Source organism: Carassius auratus, chromosome 19 (assembly GCF_003368295.1).
Source record: "Carassius auratus strain Wakin chromosome 19, ASM336829v1, whole genome shotgun sequence".
Taxonomy (NCBI): Eukaryota; Metazoa; Chordata; class Actinopteri; order Cypriniformes; family Cyprinidae; genus Carassius; species Carassius auratus.
In genome coordinates this window covers 15747683-15764055 of record NC_039261.1, presented here as the reverse complement: position 1 = coordinate 15764055, position 16373 = coordinate 15747683, and the positions used below count along the sequence as shown (strand labels likewise).

General features: G+C 36.8%; 2 protein-coding genes across 3 annotated transcripts; both read right to left on the bottom strand.

Annotated features, from left to right (window-relative positions):
• Positions 1-1492: 1492 nt before the first annotated feature.
• LOC113119558 (probable histone deacetylase 1-B) lies at positions 1493-7639 on the bottom strand. Of its 2 annotated transcripts, none has more exons than XM_026289119.1 (14): positions 7484-7639; positions 6573-6685; positions 6376-6493; positions 6173-6247; positions 5929-6067; positions 5444-5585; positions 5280-5372; positions 4109-4217; positions 3886-4026; positions 3693-3801; positions 3320-3447; positions 2988-3146; positions 2808-2856; positions 1493-2231 (listed from the first exon to the last, which is right to left on the bottom strand). In XM_026289119.1, the coding sequence occupies exons 1-14, from the start codon at positions 7533-7535 to the stop codon at positions 2204-2206; spliced, it is 1455 nt and encodes a 484-aa protein (XP_026144904.1). In that variant the 5' UTR covers positions 7536-7639; the 3' UTR covers positions 1493-2203. The 2 variants fall into 2 exon arrangements, with proteins under 2 accessions (XP_026144904.1, XP_026144905.1); XM_026289120.1 differs by having other exon boundaries at positions 3000-3146.
• Positions 7640-13014: 5375 nt separating this feature from the next.
• LOC113119555 (MARCKS-related protein-like) lies at positions 13015-15733 on the bottom strand. Its single transcript, XM_026289116.1, has 2 exons — positions 15428-15733; positions 13015-14299 (listed from the first exon to the last, which is right to left on the bottom strand). Exons 1-2 carry the CDS (start codon positions 15512-15514, stop codon positions 13772-13774), a joined length of 615 nt encoding a protein of 204 aa, XP_026144901.1. The 5' UTR covers positions 15515-15733; the 3' UTR covers positions 13015-13771.
• Between the last annotated feature and the right edge of the window lie 640 nt (positions 15734-16373).

Sequence of the window (16373 nt, the reverse complement as noted above, 5' to 3'; positions counted from 1 at the left end):
GACCGGACCGTCGGAATGGTTTTAATGTTCAACCGGCATCTTTTTGCCTGTACAGGAAGTGAAGTTGGTTTGATACCTTTATCTCAAACGGTGTCAGAGTTTAATTAATTTAAGTGGGTACAGTATATTAAACATATGAAAAATATGTCTATATAAACTTTGTTTTTACTGTATATAAAAACAAAGGCACAATCTCAAATAGTGTCAGAGTTGAATTTAAGTGGGTACAATATATAAAACATGAAAATATGGATTCAGTACTGTATATAAAAACAATAAAGGCATAATATGAAGAACCATGCCTTGTGCATCATAAGGAATAATATTCTGAATATATTGCAGTTATTTTGATACCTTTAGATCAAGTAGTGTCAGAGTTTAATGGATTTATATTATTGCATACGTTAAAAGTTTTACAATTATTATAAAACACATAAAAAGGTAATTCAAAAGACGGAGCTTTGTGCAATAACGGGGATGTTTTTTTTTTTCTGAACATTTTAGTATAGGTTTTATATTATAATGTCACGTAGTTCAATTGTTTAATTAATTTAAATGTTTTTGTTTTTTTTTACATTTTGTTTTTCCTAAAAAATAAGGCTTGTGCGACGTAAAGGACATATATCTTTATGACTGAGTTAGCTTGGGCTCAAAACATAACAGCCACAAACAGACAGGTTGGCAGTTTAGTATGCCTCTCTGTTAAACAACTATCTTAAACAACCATTTCATTTTCAAAAATATAAACACTGCTTTGATATCAGTTTAAATGCTTTGTCAACGAGCAGCCTTTTACAAGTGTGAGTCTTGTTGAATGAGGTTTGCGTGTTGACTTCTTCAGGAAAGCAGCAGGCTCTGCTGGAGACGAGCTCGGCGGTGAGGACGTGTGGCTTTGACTTCAGTAGGAACATCATAATGTTTTCCACAGACAAGCTACCAGTGCTTTCTCAGCTATTTAGACAAGCGAGACCCCCAACAGATCGTTTAGGATTTGACCATTGGTGACTAAAGCATCTATTGTATTTTGTAAGAATTTATAAAAATCTAAATGATTTTAGAACAGAACATTTGAAAGATGAATCAATAATGTATGATTTATTACTCTTGTATGAATATGTAATCAGTAAAGATTTAACTGTAGGCTGATTACAAGTATCTTAAATTGTAATTTAATCTTACTACAAGTACTTAATTTTTGTAATCTGATTACTTAATACAAATTACACATAATCAGTTTTATTACCCAGCTCTTCAGAGGTATTTAAACACAATTACTTACTATTGACTATTTACCACACGTTAATTTAGCATAGTAGAAAGGAACATGAAATGCTGTTATACCTGCTGTCTCACCAGTGTGATTCAACTGAGCTTTTACCTAGTGTAGTGTTTGCATTATCCAGTTTGATCAACGATACATACTACAAAACTGCTGCTGATAGACAAACTGAACATGAAGAAAGTGTTCGTGTAAGATTAAAGAAAAACCACAAAATATCAGAATTTTTATTTTGTTTACCAAAGTCATTGTAATAATAAGGACATTTCACAACCACTGAACTCTTGAACTCCAAACGGCTATTTCCAGTCAGCCGTGAGACTGACGTGCTAGCGTAACCACAACAGAAAAGAATTGGGAATCTAACAGCAATACAGCAAGCCTTTGCAATGCCCCACCTGCCAGGGGAAAGTTCAATACAGAGCCTCAATAAAAACAAACATTTAACGCTTAAAAACGAGGTAAAGGACACCATTCGCAAACAGCGTCCGCAGAGAAAACTAAATAAGAGCGGCCAATAAGTGTGTGTCAATCCATGATTAAAAAACAAACTAAAGGGGTGAGATTCCCATGATGGGAGAAAAAAGAAAAGAAAGAAAAAGATGTGCTATCCTGGTCCTGTTTGAGGTGCTATCGTCGGTAAACAGTCACATAAGGACTATCAGTGGGAGGCAAACAAACATGGTTTCAAAAGCACAAGAAAATAAAGAAAGAGAAACATCTGTCATTTCACACTTGAAAATGTAAAAACTTTTATACCGCTTCATTAGATTACAAATAGTAAAACGAGTCTTACAAAATAATTTACAGTCCTTAGCTCAGGACTCGAGCTAACACCTAGGATGTGTGTGTGTGGGTTTGACGTTTGAGAGGATGAGGGTGTATGACAAGTTCATGCATCCATGAGCACCACGTGTCCTTTTCTCAGACGGTTTTTAACTCCTCTTTTGGCCTGTAAATAATAATAAATAAAAAAAATCAATGATCCATATGCAAATATTTAAAAACATAAACTGTGATGTATGGTATAGTTCAAAAGTACGGGGTTGGGGAGATGGTTTGAAAGTATCTTAAGCTCACCAAGCTACATTTATTTGAAAAGAGAGACAGAAAAAAGAAACATTACAATATAAAAACTTTTAAATGTTTATATTAACATTATTATTACGTGTTAAAAGCTGTTGTGATCATAATTCTTTGAGCAGAAAGTTCAAAACAATGGCATTTATTTAAAATAGAAATATTTTGTAATATTATAAAGGGTTTTTACGGTCACTTTTGATCAATTTAATTCATGATTGATGAAAAAAAAATAAAAAATAAAATTGTATAGTATACATTTTAAAAGTATCAAATTTCAATTAGACATTTACAAAAACACCTGTCTAGCTGAAAACACAAACAATGAGGCCTATTGAGTGGAGTTTTTAAAATGAATAAAGCAAGCCCTGCCATTTAGAATGATGTTTTACAGAATCAGAAAACCGGAGCACATATTTCATAATCCACGATGCGAGAGATAACTTACCCCTTTGTGTCCATTTTTTCTTCTGAAGCTTTCTCCTCTTCTTTGACATCTGGTATCAAACGAGAGGGACAGCACGTCAATCTCACGGCTCTTAACAATATGTGAACAGCTCAAACTCACGAGAGTAACTGCTGTTCTTACTTATAAGAATGAGCCTGAAATGAAAGAAACCGACTTTACCTGTTGGCTCACCTTTCTTCTCTTCTCCATCCTTCTCTTCTTCAGTCTTCACTCGTTTAGGCTTCTTGTAATTGGCTGCATTTCTCCGGCCGCCCTGTCCTTCGTCTTCAGAGTCTGAGAACTCCTCGTCGCAGGCTATCCGCTTGTCGTGGGCACGGACTAAAGATGAGAAAAACAAGCACTTTTGCTCTGCACAACTCGGATCTCAAACTAAAACATACATTTTGTTTACATCAGTACATATTGAAAGGTTCACGACGACAAATCAAGGAGTTTTCATGTTTGTGAGTATGCGATAAAGTTGCCAGCAAGTGAATAAAGGCGGCACTCACTGGAGATGCGTTTGTCGGGGTCATCCTCCTCATCTCCGCTGTCTTCCTGAACAGCATCCTCTGGGATCGCCTGCATCTGAACCCCTGGAGCATGAGGCAACATCCGCAGATTCTCAAACAGACGCTGTCTGTATAGAAAAAGAGAGGCAGCAGATATAAAACACTTGTTCAATGTACATCCTAAAGACAAAAAATAAAATAAAAAAACACTTTACACGTTCAAATTTGCATTCCGGAGTTAAGTCAGTTGTTTTTTTGTTTTTTTTGCAACAGGAACAAAACAAATCCCATAAAACCTAATTGCAACAAACCAAGTCAAACCAAAAACCGATATGCCATTGTACTCTCAATTGTGGCCCTTCATCCCACTTACTTGATTTTTTCCAGATAGTCATTTGTATTTTGATTGGTCATGTTGGAGGGACTGATGTGAAGTTTAAAATCAGGTCCAAAATACTCGAAGTAGTCATTGTACGGGAGCTCTGATGGAACAAAAGAATAAAGTTCAATAGTGTTCACCATGGAGAGAACAAAACATAAATTCTAACACAATCAGTGTCTCTCACCATTGGGAATGGTGCTGTCCAGTGCTACAGCCGTCTCATAGGTCCAGCAGCGGGCCACGTTCCTGATGGTGTAGCCTCCTCCTCCCAGCATGAGCAGGGGCAGGTTAAAGCTCTTTATATACTCCACACACTTGGCATGACCTGAGAAACCCACAAGGGTTTGGTTAGACACAAACAACAGCTCACTTTAGAGATGCATTTGCAGTTTGATCATGTTTGACACCTTTGATGGTGAGGTTAAAGCAGCCCAATCGATCTCCAGACAGAGAGTCGGCGCCACACTGGAGCACCACAGCACTGGGCTGGTACATCTCCATCACTTTGGCCATGATCTGCAGGACAATTCAGAAACAGGAGATTTTCAAGACTGCTAATTAAAAGGTACAATTTGTAAGATATTTGCAATAAAATATCCAAAATCCACTAGGCTAGTGTTATATATTTTGTCCATCTGATAACTAAAAATCTCTATAATGTTTTCAACTACTTGTAAATCATGAGAAAATTCCCATTTTAAACAGTGACACGGGACAGTGCAGTCGCCTGTCAATGATGTTTGTTACCCTTTGTTACCGCCTTTACTGACGTAGAAACCACATGACAACAGTGTCGTGGACAAATGCAGACGTAGTGTCTAGCGTCCAGCAAACCACTAGCTTGCTTCAAGCAGTTCCTTATTTACTTCTTGCACATTTTAATGGTGGATTGTGTTACTTATTTATGGAACATAATTACTGTCTGCCGCTAGTTCTGTCGACAAGGACAGTTCCTGTAAACGTAAGCGTATGGGCCAACCGAACGACCTGAGAAGAGTTTGGGACAAGAGGAGAGAAAGAGCGAGGATCAATATCGGGGTTGCATTTTCTAGATGGAGAGAGATCTCCATCTCCGCAACAATCTTCAACTAGAAAGAGATGCCGATCTCGCTTGTGTTTTACTCGACAGGTGAGTTGTTTTGATTAGTATCTTTACAGAAAATGTATGCTATTATAGTGATCAATAAGATTAGTATTATCGGGCAAACACACCAAACGTGGGGCATCGCGTCTCTAGACCTGCACGAGGACGCTTCTGATTGTGTCTTTGCATTGACTTTGAATGTAATCTACTCGCGCAAATTGTTGAACTCACGTTTGCTATGTATGCCCAATTACTGTGTTTGAATGTACACGAGTGTATATTTTTGTTGAACAAGTTGTGCCTTGAGAACTTCAGTGGTTGGGTAGAAGACAACAAATCTCATCATTCCATGCTCCTCCTCAGCGTCAAACCACACGATTGTTATTGTTTCGGTAGTGTGCCCTCTAGTGGCTGGTCTTACAACCTGTACCTTTAAGACAAGAACACTTGAATTTTTTTTTTTTTTTAACACCTGCAAAGGTTTACAGACTTACAGGTTTGAAAATGGCTTCGTAGGACTCATCATCAATACCATCCCTGAGCGGGTAATTCACTGCGTAGTATTTTCCCTTCCCTGCACCGATATCCTGAAAAAAAAGTTATATAGCTTAGCACTCCTCTTTAACCAGAAAGTAATAATTTTACTTGAAATACTTACTCTGAGGTCTCCAGTACCCGGGAAATACTCTCCATACTTGTGGAAGGAAACAGTCATGACACGGTCTGTTGTGTAGAAAGCTTCCTCGACTCCATCTCCGTGATGAATGTCAATGTCGATATAAAGCACTCTTTGATGGTACCTAGAAAGAGGAGGCTTTTAGTCTTTCAGTTTTCACAAAAATATTAAGCAAATATAAATTTTCAACAATTAAAAATATGTGACTGAAAACTGGAACAATGATGCTGAAAATTCAGCTTTGCATTACAGGAATACAATTACATTTGAACATATTCCTATTTAGAGTATTTTTACTCACATAAAAGCAGCAATAGTGAGCATGGGATATTTTTCAAAAACACAAACATTTTAATTATCCCAAACTTTTGACCGGTAGTGTGTGTGTGTCTGGTATGTGTGTCCATAAATAAAAATTAATTAATAAAAGTATTGTTATCTGTAGTAGTTTCTATTAAAGGACATACTTGAGCAGCTCCAGAATGGCGAGTACGATGTCGTTGACATAGCAGAAACCAGACGCCTCAGATTTCTTGGCATGATGAAGGCCTCCTGCCCAGTTAATGGCAATGTCTGTCTGCTGCTTGTTCAGTTTCACAGCCCCAGCTAGAAAATTATTAGAATATATGGTTAGGAAAAACACAAACACATAACTATAACAAACTGCGAGAAGATTCTGTACAGATTAAAAGGAGAGAAAAAAAAACTTACCAACAGATCCACCTGTTGAGAGCTGACAGAACTCAAATAAGCCATCAAAGACAGGACAATCCTCCCCTACATTAACTGCATAGACAATAAAGCATGTTTACTGTACATTCAAGACACAGAAACAACTGCAAAGGGAAGCAACTTGCATCATGGTTGAACTTCCCAACATTTAAAACATCTTAAAGGAAAACCAAACAACGTACATCTCTGCATCTGCTTGCTGTACTCAGACATGTTGTCTGGGCGGATGGAACGGAGGAACTTGATGTAATCATCACTGTGATACTTGGTCATTTCTTCACCATTGGCTTTATGAGGCCGCTGAACATGCAAACAAGTCAAGAATTCAGCTTAGCCAAAATAATAGTAAAGCATAAAAGAAGTTATTAATGTCTCTTACATAAATTTCCATTTTCCTATACAGGCCATAGTTGAGGAGGAGGTTGTGGGTCATGCGAATTCTGTGGGGTTTCATGGGATGACCCTGGCCATAGTAGTAATTCCCAACATCCCCTGGAAAAGAAGGAAAAACATTATATTAATACATTAAATTTACTTATATATATATATATATATATATAAAACAAAGATTAAAATATAACAAAGATTAAAGAGACATAATATAACTACAGACTCTCAAAAGATAAACTATCGAATGTTAATTTGTTTTATGAAATTATCTGAATTATTGCTTAATTATGGAATTTATTGACTAATCCATTTTTTTTTCCCAAATAGGCCTAGAACTAGACACAAAGCCAGCTGCACGGTTCGAGACGAGCATTACTACACGACAAACCGAAACATGATGTTCATTCGTGACCATGAGGGCAGATGAAAGCAAAAACAGGGGGAAATGAAGACAAAACATCTTGTGCTATAAACGTAGAGCATATCGGAGTGATACTGCTGCTAGCAGTGAAGAGATGAGTAAAAGAAGCGAGCTCATTTCATCTCAACTCTCCATCACGTCGAGCTAATTTTATCGACGCTATATGCGGGAAATAAAGAATACCCGTGTTGAAGTGTAACGTTGCATAGATATACTGCACTTGCAAAAAAAAAATGTGTGAATTGTGCTGGTATTAACTCCATGATGTGGTCTGGATGCTAACAGTGAACAAGAAGAACAACAGGATGAAGAGCAGCTAGGCTAACACTAGCATTAGCGACGTGCGGCTAAACCCGGCTAACAATTAGACTGCACTCAGGAACTAAAGCGTTTTGCAGAATTTATCCAAAGCAGACACTGCGTTTTATTTCTCTGACAATAACAGATCGATTTACCGCCGGTAAAAATGTAATTCTTACCGTCATAATAATAGCAAACTTTCTTCTTTGTTCCTTGAGAACTCAGCGCCATTTTACCCTCCAATTACAGCCTGCGCCTGCCGGGTTTTCTGCGAACTGAGGAACTTCAATAGCAACTTGTCTCGGGGAGCTTTCAGCCAATCACAGTTCAGATTCCATCACGAAGGGCGTTGCTCTTGCGTGTCTCCGCCAATCATTTCTCTTGCTGTCTTAATCAAGTATTTAGGTTTAGTTCTATTTACTTAGCTGTTTAAACGTCCGCTAATATACAGTAGTCAACATTTGAAGTGGATGAAAAAAGTTAATCAAAGTTGCCCTAAGACAATAACAATGTTGATGAAAGGGTTTGATCCACTTTAAATGTTGACTACTAGGATAGACCGAATATATAACAATCACTGAATAATTTTAATAGTTTACTTGTTATTACTTTTACTTATCTTGTTATTACCTTAAATAAGAGAGAAATTAAGTCTGTATGTACTCACAGCCTTTTTCTTTAACATTAATAACTGATAGAAAGTGCTGGGTAGATTACTTATAAATTGTACTCTATTATTACAAATTACCTGATGATAACTGTAGTCAGTAATGTAATATATGATCATTTTAGGTCATCTATTTGGCCTACTTTTGGATTACATTAGATTACTTTTGATCTAGCCTAACTTGTTTATATATTTGAATTATGGTTATAAAAAAAAGAATATGTATTCCTTTGTTATAAACATCATGAAATGCATGTGAAATGATTATTAGTAGAAGTAGTAGCATAGTGTTTTTTTTTTTATTTAGTATCTGCATGTCAGCGTAACCATTAACCAGCTTCAGAGAATTGTGAATATGCAAATGAGTTAAATTATCGAAATATGAACTTTAAATCTCAAGGAGCCTTCGAATAAGGTTTAGGTCAAATGGTTTGAGTGACAAATTTGTGAATCCATGCATCACATGAACAAACATTAATAAACATGAAAATAGGTTAAGCTCTTCCAAGCTTTAAATATTTGCAGTTATACATCAGCATTGTTAAGTAGCTAACTAGGCCTAGTTGAAGTTCAGAAGCCAGGATCGCAAATTAATGTATATCACATGTATCTCTATTCTGTTGCAAATGTTAATTACTGCCATTGTGTGAATAATACAGGTGCTTCTCAATAAATTAGAATGTTGTGGAAAAAGTTCATTTATTTCAGTAATTCAACTCAAATTGTGAAACTCGTGTATTAAATAAATTCAATGCACACAGACTGTAGTAATTTAAGTCTTTGTTTGTTTGTTTTTTAATTGAAAAACAAAAAACCCACCAATTCACGATCTCAACAAATTAGAATATGGTGACATGCCAATCAACTAATCAACTCAAAACACCTGCAAAGGTTTCCTGAACCTTCAAAATGGTCTCTGACAATCATTGACACTCTTCACAAGGAGTGTAAGTCACAAAATTTAATTACCAAAGTCGCTGGCTGTTCACAGAGTGCTGTTTCCAAGCATGTTAACAGAACGTTGAGTGGAATGAAAAACTGTGGAAGAAAAAGATGCACAACCAACTGAGAGAACCGCAGCAAAATCGACTGAAGAACTTCAGTGAACTTCTCAAGGAATGGACTGAGGCTGGTGTCAAGGCATTCAGATGTGTCAAGGAATTTGAAGAAATTTGTCAAGAAAGAGTCATCTTACCTGGGCTAAGGAGAAGAAGAACTGGACTGTTGCCCAGTGGTACAAAGACCTCTTTTGACACGAGAGCAAGTTTTGTATTTCATTTGGAAACCAAGGTCCTAGAGTCTGGAGGAAGGGTGGAGAAGCTCATAGCCCAAGTTGCTTGGAGTCCAGAGTTAAGTTTCCACAGTCTGTGATGATTTGGGGTGACATGTCATCTGCTGGTGTTGGTCCATTGTGTTTTTTGAAAACCAAATCACTACACCCATGTACAAAGAAATGTTGGAGCACTTCATGCTTCCTTCTGCTGACCAGCTTTTGTAGATGCTGATTTCATTTTCCAGCAGGATTTGGCACCTGCCCACACTGCCAAAAGCACCAAAAGTTGGTTAAATGACCATGGTCTTGTTGTGCTTGACTGGCCAGAAAACTCACCAGACCTGAACCCCCGAGAGAATTGATGGGCTATTGTCAAGAGGAAAATGAGAAACAAGAGACCAAACAACGCAGATGAGCTGAAGGTCACGGTCAAAGAAACCTGGTCTTCCAGACCAACTCAGCAGTGCCACAAACTGATCACCTCCATGCCACACTGAACTGAGACAGTAATTAAAGCTAAAGGAGCCCCTACCAAGTATTGAGTACATGTACAGTAAATGAACATACTTTCCAGAAGGCCAACAATTCATTAAATGTTTTTTTTTTATTTTTTTTATTTTTTTTATAATTATTGGTTTTATGAAGTATTCTAATTTGTTGAAATCGTGAAATGATGGGGTTTTGTTAAATGTGAGCCAAAATCATCACAAAACCAAAGACTAAAACTACTTCAGTCAGTTTGAATTTAATATATTTAATACATGAGTTTCACAATTTGAGTTGAATTACTGAAATAAATGAACTTTTCATCTACATTCTAATTTATTGAGAAGCACCTGTTATCAGGTTATCCATAATAACTGTAACCTGATAAGCATTTAAATATAATCTAAATAGAAGTATTTTGGGGGGATCTGAATAGGCGTACATAATCCAGATTACATGCAATCAGTTACAAACTGCAGTCCAGTTATTTCAAATTACATGATGTAATGTAATCTACCCTATTAAGGCATGTAAGCATAGGCAGAGTTTCACTTTTATGCGTGGGGGGATTTCTTATATGTTCTACATTTAATGTATTTATATAGCACATATTCTACATTAAAAATGCATTTAGAAGAACAATAACTGCTGTACAAAGACTAAAACAAAAACAAAAACCAATGCAGAAAATACGTTTTCCGAATTGCGTAGAAATTACCACTATTTTTCTTTCATCTTCTGGCAAATTTTCAGTCAAATCATTCTGTGTGCTAGATCCGAGCTAGTTTCTTATTCACCTCATAACTGAGAAACTATTTCTGATGTAGACGAACTAGAGCCCTGATTTTCAGCCCTATAGATATTTTTATATCTATAGATTTTATTTAAGGCAAGTCGTGATGATTTTATAAGGCTAAATTAATCAAACATATACTAAGTCACTGTTGGCTGTTTGATCATTACTTTAAAAAACAAAAACTTATATTTAATGAACAAAAATGCTCCAAACGTTTTTATAAATTAACTTAATAAAAAGGAAATATAATCACTTTGCCATTACATAAAAAACTGGATTCTGGAGTATAACTTGTTTTTCTATAACAAACTATAAAATATTTTATATAAAAATGTTAATGTCCTGGCAGTGGAAAATAGCTTTTTTTAATATTTAATTTAATAAAATTAAGTTGAGATTTAGGCTACAATAAATATTTTAACAGCTACTGTGTAAAAGGAACACTGCTGTAAAAAGCTACTTTTTGCAAACCAAATGTTATTGCACTTTTGTACATAGAGCAGTAGGCCTATACTTTTAAATGAAAAAATACACTATACACTATACGCAATACACTATTTTTGAATGCATTATTAGTTTTGGGCATAACAATGTGATTAATCACAGACAATAATATATATATGTATATATGTATATATATATATATATATATATATATATATATATATATATATATAGTCTGAGTGGTGATTTTGTCCCAAAATTCAGAAGCATGAATTGCTGTCTACAAAAGATATAAAGGTGCATTTGTGTACATTTTTGAAGCATAATACACTATCAGTTCACAAAACATAAAATAACTTTACTACACTACTGCAGTATGAACTACACTGATTTTGTGCATTGTAATGCGTTTAAAAGACAAAAGCTTTCCAAAAACACATGACTGGCTACTTATCTGAATAACAATTCAAATGTTTATCAGGGGTTGATCAGATATTTTGAGAAATTATACCAAAGGTTATTTTTTTTTTCATTCTCATTTAAGACTTAATGTATTATTCTTTACAGTTGATAGAGATCCGCAGGCCAAGTTTATACAGCAAAGTAATGTTTTTTGCCATGTGTCTCTTTCAAAGTGAAACAACTTCTAACCTGTCAGTGTCGAAAGCGTGTGGCTAGACATTTCTATAATACATAATACATTTCTGCACATGATATGTAATGATGTAATAAAGTAACTCTTATTATGAGCATTTATTTATTTTATTTTATTTTTGTGCAGTGCTGTAGCACGGGTTTGTTTTTTCATTTAAGTAATTAAATCACATGAAAAGTAACCCTAAATTCTTGGTTTCGAGTAATTTGAATATAGATAAATCAATACACTCTCGGATATGTTTTTCCTATTTATTTAAGCCAAATTATTTTAGAATGACTTAGGCCAGATGCTGTATAGTCCTATTCAATTATGAACTTGTTTATACAGAGAGGAAAGAAGATAAAAAAGAAAGTCCAAAAAGGTACAGACAGAGGGTTAAATGTTTTAATTCAGTTCTTAAATAAGACTGTCTGCACAGAAAGCATCATCAACAAGGCAATAAACATTTATTAGTAATGGTGCCTCTAAACACACATTTGACAGGAGTGTTTGTCAGAAGAGAGATGCAATAAAACACCCATTTATCAGAAACTTAAGACTAAGTGCAATAAATACTTCTAAACATTTACACTTTGTCCACAGGTCGCCTGTGTGCAGCTCATCTGAAACTAGAAAATGTTGCAAGTGTGACTGTAATACTTCAATTCAACACATGATGGCGCCATATGTTTATATTTGATCCCCTGATCTCCAGCGAGAAATCTGTTGGCATCCAGACACGGACGAAAAAAAAAGACGTTTTTTTTTTTTACTTAAAATGTGATAGTTACTCATTGAAGAACGGGTAGGGGAAAAATATCCACAGTAAGCCATTAATTTATTAATTTACACGTCTACTTTCGTTAATGAATCGGTCTATCATCTGATGCCTCACCTACCATACCTTGCTTAAAATTCTTCACAAGTCAATTATCTCGGAAGAAAAATGCAAATTAATTTCTAAAACTGATTTTTACATAATTAATAATAAAAATAAATGTTCTCGTCTGAGCTTCAGTGAACCATGAATGAAATTTGAAGCATGAGCATGTAATGAAATACAAGAGACTATTGATTATTTAATTAGATATTTTTTACCAGTCTACTATACACATTTCTCAGGTGAATTATGCTTTTTCTTTGGTGCTCCAGTCTTACATTAAGATATTCTTATTTGAAGTTAATTTCATACATTACTCTGTTTAAACATTGCCACATCACAGAATATGTTTCTATATGTCACAAAGTATGAAGAAGATGTTTTCTATTTTCCCAAGTGGATTAATTGTACATGTCTAAATGTAGGTAAAGTGGTTTATGAGTGACATGTGACCAAACATGAACATGTTCTGGGGGGCTTTACCTTGGAAAACAGCCAGTGTGAAGAAGGACACACACAAAGTGAGCATCTGTAGGTAACCAACATTTATTTACCATTATCAACTTTACAATAAAACCAGTAACATCTTTAAACATTAGCAAAATAAAGAACAAAATTGGTCAAATGTATTTACAGAGACCAAAAAGCAGATCAAGGCTCACATTTAACACATAACAACTCTGCTTCTTTTAAAACTTCAAATGTGAACATAGCAAGCTCAAATGTGTTTTTATTTTGTTTTTGTTTTTATTTTAAAGCCAAGATGAAAATTAAAATGCGGTTTCAAACAAACGAGACAAAGCCTTCTGGATATTTAAAATGGTTCTCTATACACCACAAAATACTTAAATTTGGGTTAAAATATAGGAATGTAGAAAGTTGGCAAGTCTTTTTCGATTTCCTTTTTTTTTTCTCAACAGTCATTATATGTGGTGATGTTGGATCTTGCACAATTCATGGGTATAGTCGCATCTATTTGGGCTTGAAAGATGCTCCTCCTTGATCCCATCCTCAACTCACTCTTGCGTTGACATCCCGCTTCCAAGAGGTTTCGGCCTTCCACATCTTTGAGCCATTATCAGGGAAGTGAACTAGTGAATCTAGTCTGTCGTTTGTTATTAATCTTGAAGAAAGTGGCACGAGGAGTCTTTTTTTTCACATACATGTGTATATATACATATACATATATCCATGTATATATACATATGTATACATATACACATATATATAAATATATATTTTTTTCTTGGAAAAACAGTTCACAAAGTCCTTTGTGAAGTACAATCACTCCTTCTGTTCGGATGGTGCGGGTGTTGAGCTGGTCTCCTCTGTTGGTTTTGTGGGCTCTGCAGCAGCCTCTTCCTTGGGGGCAGCAGGTTCCTCAGCCTTGGCAGCGGGTTCCTCGGCCTTGGGGGTCTCTGCCGGGGCGGGTGTCTCCTCAGCCTTGGCCTCCTCCTCTTTTTTCTCCTCAGCGGCTGCCCCGTTCTCCTCGGGCTTCTCTTCGGCGGCTGGGGCGGCCTCAGCGACGGCCTCTTCCTTCACCTCGGCGCTCTTCTTGTTCTTCTTCAGTGAGATGCCCTTGAATTTGAAGGAGTTCTTCAGGGAGAACTTCTTCTTCTTCTTCTTGGGGGTCTCCTTGGTGGCCTCGCCCTCAGGTTTGGCAGCCTCTCCCTCGGCGGCGGGTGCAGGTTCGATGGCGTCGCCGGCTCCAGCCTCAGATTCCTTGGCTGCCTCCGCAGAACCGTTGGTGGTGGCGGCGTCTCCCTCTGCTTTGGCAGAGACGTCACCATTGGTCTTAACGTGGCCGTTCTCCTGAGAAAGAAAAATGAAATTTTCATTTTAATAATGCAACACAAACCAACACGGGTGAAAATTTACTACGGGTCTAGTATATATGTAGCAGGGGATTCCTTGAATCGTCGACGGACACATCAGTGACTCGTCACGTAAATAATAATGCATGTCTTCGAGGTGACGCCTTGCAGTAGCGCGCACCGCCGAGCGAGGGCGATAGAGACGCGCGCAACTCACACACAATGCCGAGCGAGACAGACGGCAGCTCTGGAACAAAAGACTGAGATCGAGCTCATCTCATTCAGCTTCATTCACTATTTAACCATCGACGACGGAATCACAAACATACAAACGTCGATTTAAAAGAGTAACATAAAATATAAGCACACTCATTGATAAGAATGGGGTTTAATCGCACAAACCCCCAAAAGGATGACCAAACGTGGACTCTCGCCTCAGTGTCTAGACTTCAAAGCCCGAGCGTCTATAAATGAAGACTCCACGCGCTTCACAGGAGAAAATAGATAAATAAAGCATAATGCGATTAAATATTACGACTGTGAAGAGAGAGAGAGATAGTGAGAGAAATGGTTAAATAAATGATAAACTGAACAAAAACTTGAAAATGTAGCTAGTTGAATGTACGGGATTCTAAATAAAAATAATAAAAAGGGGAAATCGCTTAAAAGCAACATATTATGTTCTAAAACTCCAATTAGAACCAAATTGATCGCAACCCCCTGCTGTTAACCCATGCATGCAGAGTACGTGCAGCATCCTCCTACACAGATCGCATGGCAACAACACCGACCGTCCCCGAGCGCTAGAAACGGACGTTAAAGACGGAAATAAATCGTGAAAACGTTTAGAAAAAAATGTCCGTTTGAGTGCGAGACAGAAAACCGTGTCTGATCAGCCTAAAGTAGTGTGATTTGCGTAATGCTTCTCCAATGAAGTCGCGTGCCGCGAGACATGAATTGAGAAATACGACAGTGAATGAATGGTAAACTAGCATATCTTTATTTTTCACTACAAATCACCGCCTTTTCTGTTTTTTGATGGTTAAATCGCTGGCTGTGCTTTTGTAACTCTCTGTGAAGCACTTGTTGGTCGGATGTGGGTGTGTCGCAGATGGAGATGTATTACCTGTCCGTTAGTCTTGGCGGCAGCCGGGTCAGCATCGGCGGCTTTCCCCTCCACAGCCACTCCTCCCTTTGATGCCTGGGATCCCATTATTCTTGATGTGGTTTTAAAGTAAATGAAAAACAACTCAAATTCAGGTAGGTGGGGAGAAAATTAATCCAGACCGACGGGCGTAACGTGCATCCAAAGGCGCAGGAAAGTTGTTGATTTTTTCCCCCCTTTAATAAGGAAACCTTGAGATGATCCACTCTTGTCTTCCACCCGTGAGCGTCGAGGGCGACCTACTATTACCAGTCCTAGTGAACAGCGCTTCAAGATAACCCAAAACCCCGCCCAAGGGCGTGTCTCAGTAACGCCAACCAATCTGAAACACGGCCCCGCCCACTTATTGAGCTGTCGGTGTCCCACCTCTTTTGATTTCGCATTAGGTCCATAGAAATAAAAAATGGCATCAAACTGGAAAGAAGATGGAACCGACGGTGTGACTTGTTGAATTGTCTGGTTACTCAGAGCAATGGGGCTTCAGTTTAATTGAACCCATTGAATTATACTCTAAAACTACAGCATTTAGGACTGGTGAATGTGCCTGTAGTTCATTATACTCGATTGACTTTCTGCAAGACCACACTATTTAATGATTAATAATATCAGTGCATGCTTTCACCTACTTCTCTGATAAACAACCTGTATGCTTCATTAAACCTTTCATGGTCAATAGTGAATAGACTGAATTAACTGTTAGATAACATTTTACACTGTACTTTTACATTCTGGATTATGCAATTTAATGATTTATTTTCATTTTTCATATCGATTATGTATAATGATATTTTTAACAATATTTACGGCCGATATAGTAATACATGAGCTCACTTGAGTGTTGAACTAGAAATCAATGCATGTATAAAAAAAAATTAATTTGCATGAAGTGTTGAAATGTATTATGTTT

Coding starts and splice junctions, on each gene's coding strand:
- LOC113119558 (XM_026289119.1), bottom strand. CDS start 7,535: ATGGCGCTGAGTTCTCAAGGAACAAAGAAGAAAGTTTGCTATTATTAT. Junction 6,494..6,572: donor ATAGGAAAATGGAAATTTAT/GTAAGAGACATT, acceptor TTGCATGTTCAG/CGGCCTCATAAAGCCAATGG. Junction 2,857..2,987: donor GAAGAAAGGTGAGCCAACAG/GTAAAGTCGGTT, acceptor GTTTGATACCAG/ATGTCAAAGAAGAGGAGAAA.
- LOC113119555 (XM_026289116.1), bottom strand. CDS start 15,514: ATGGGATCCCAGGCATCAAAGGGAGGAGTGGCTGTGGAGGGGAAAGCC. Junction 14,300..15,427: donor CCGCCAAGACTAACGGACAG/GTAATACATCTC, acceptor TTTCTTTCTCAG/GAGAACGGCCACGTTAAGAC.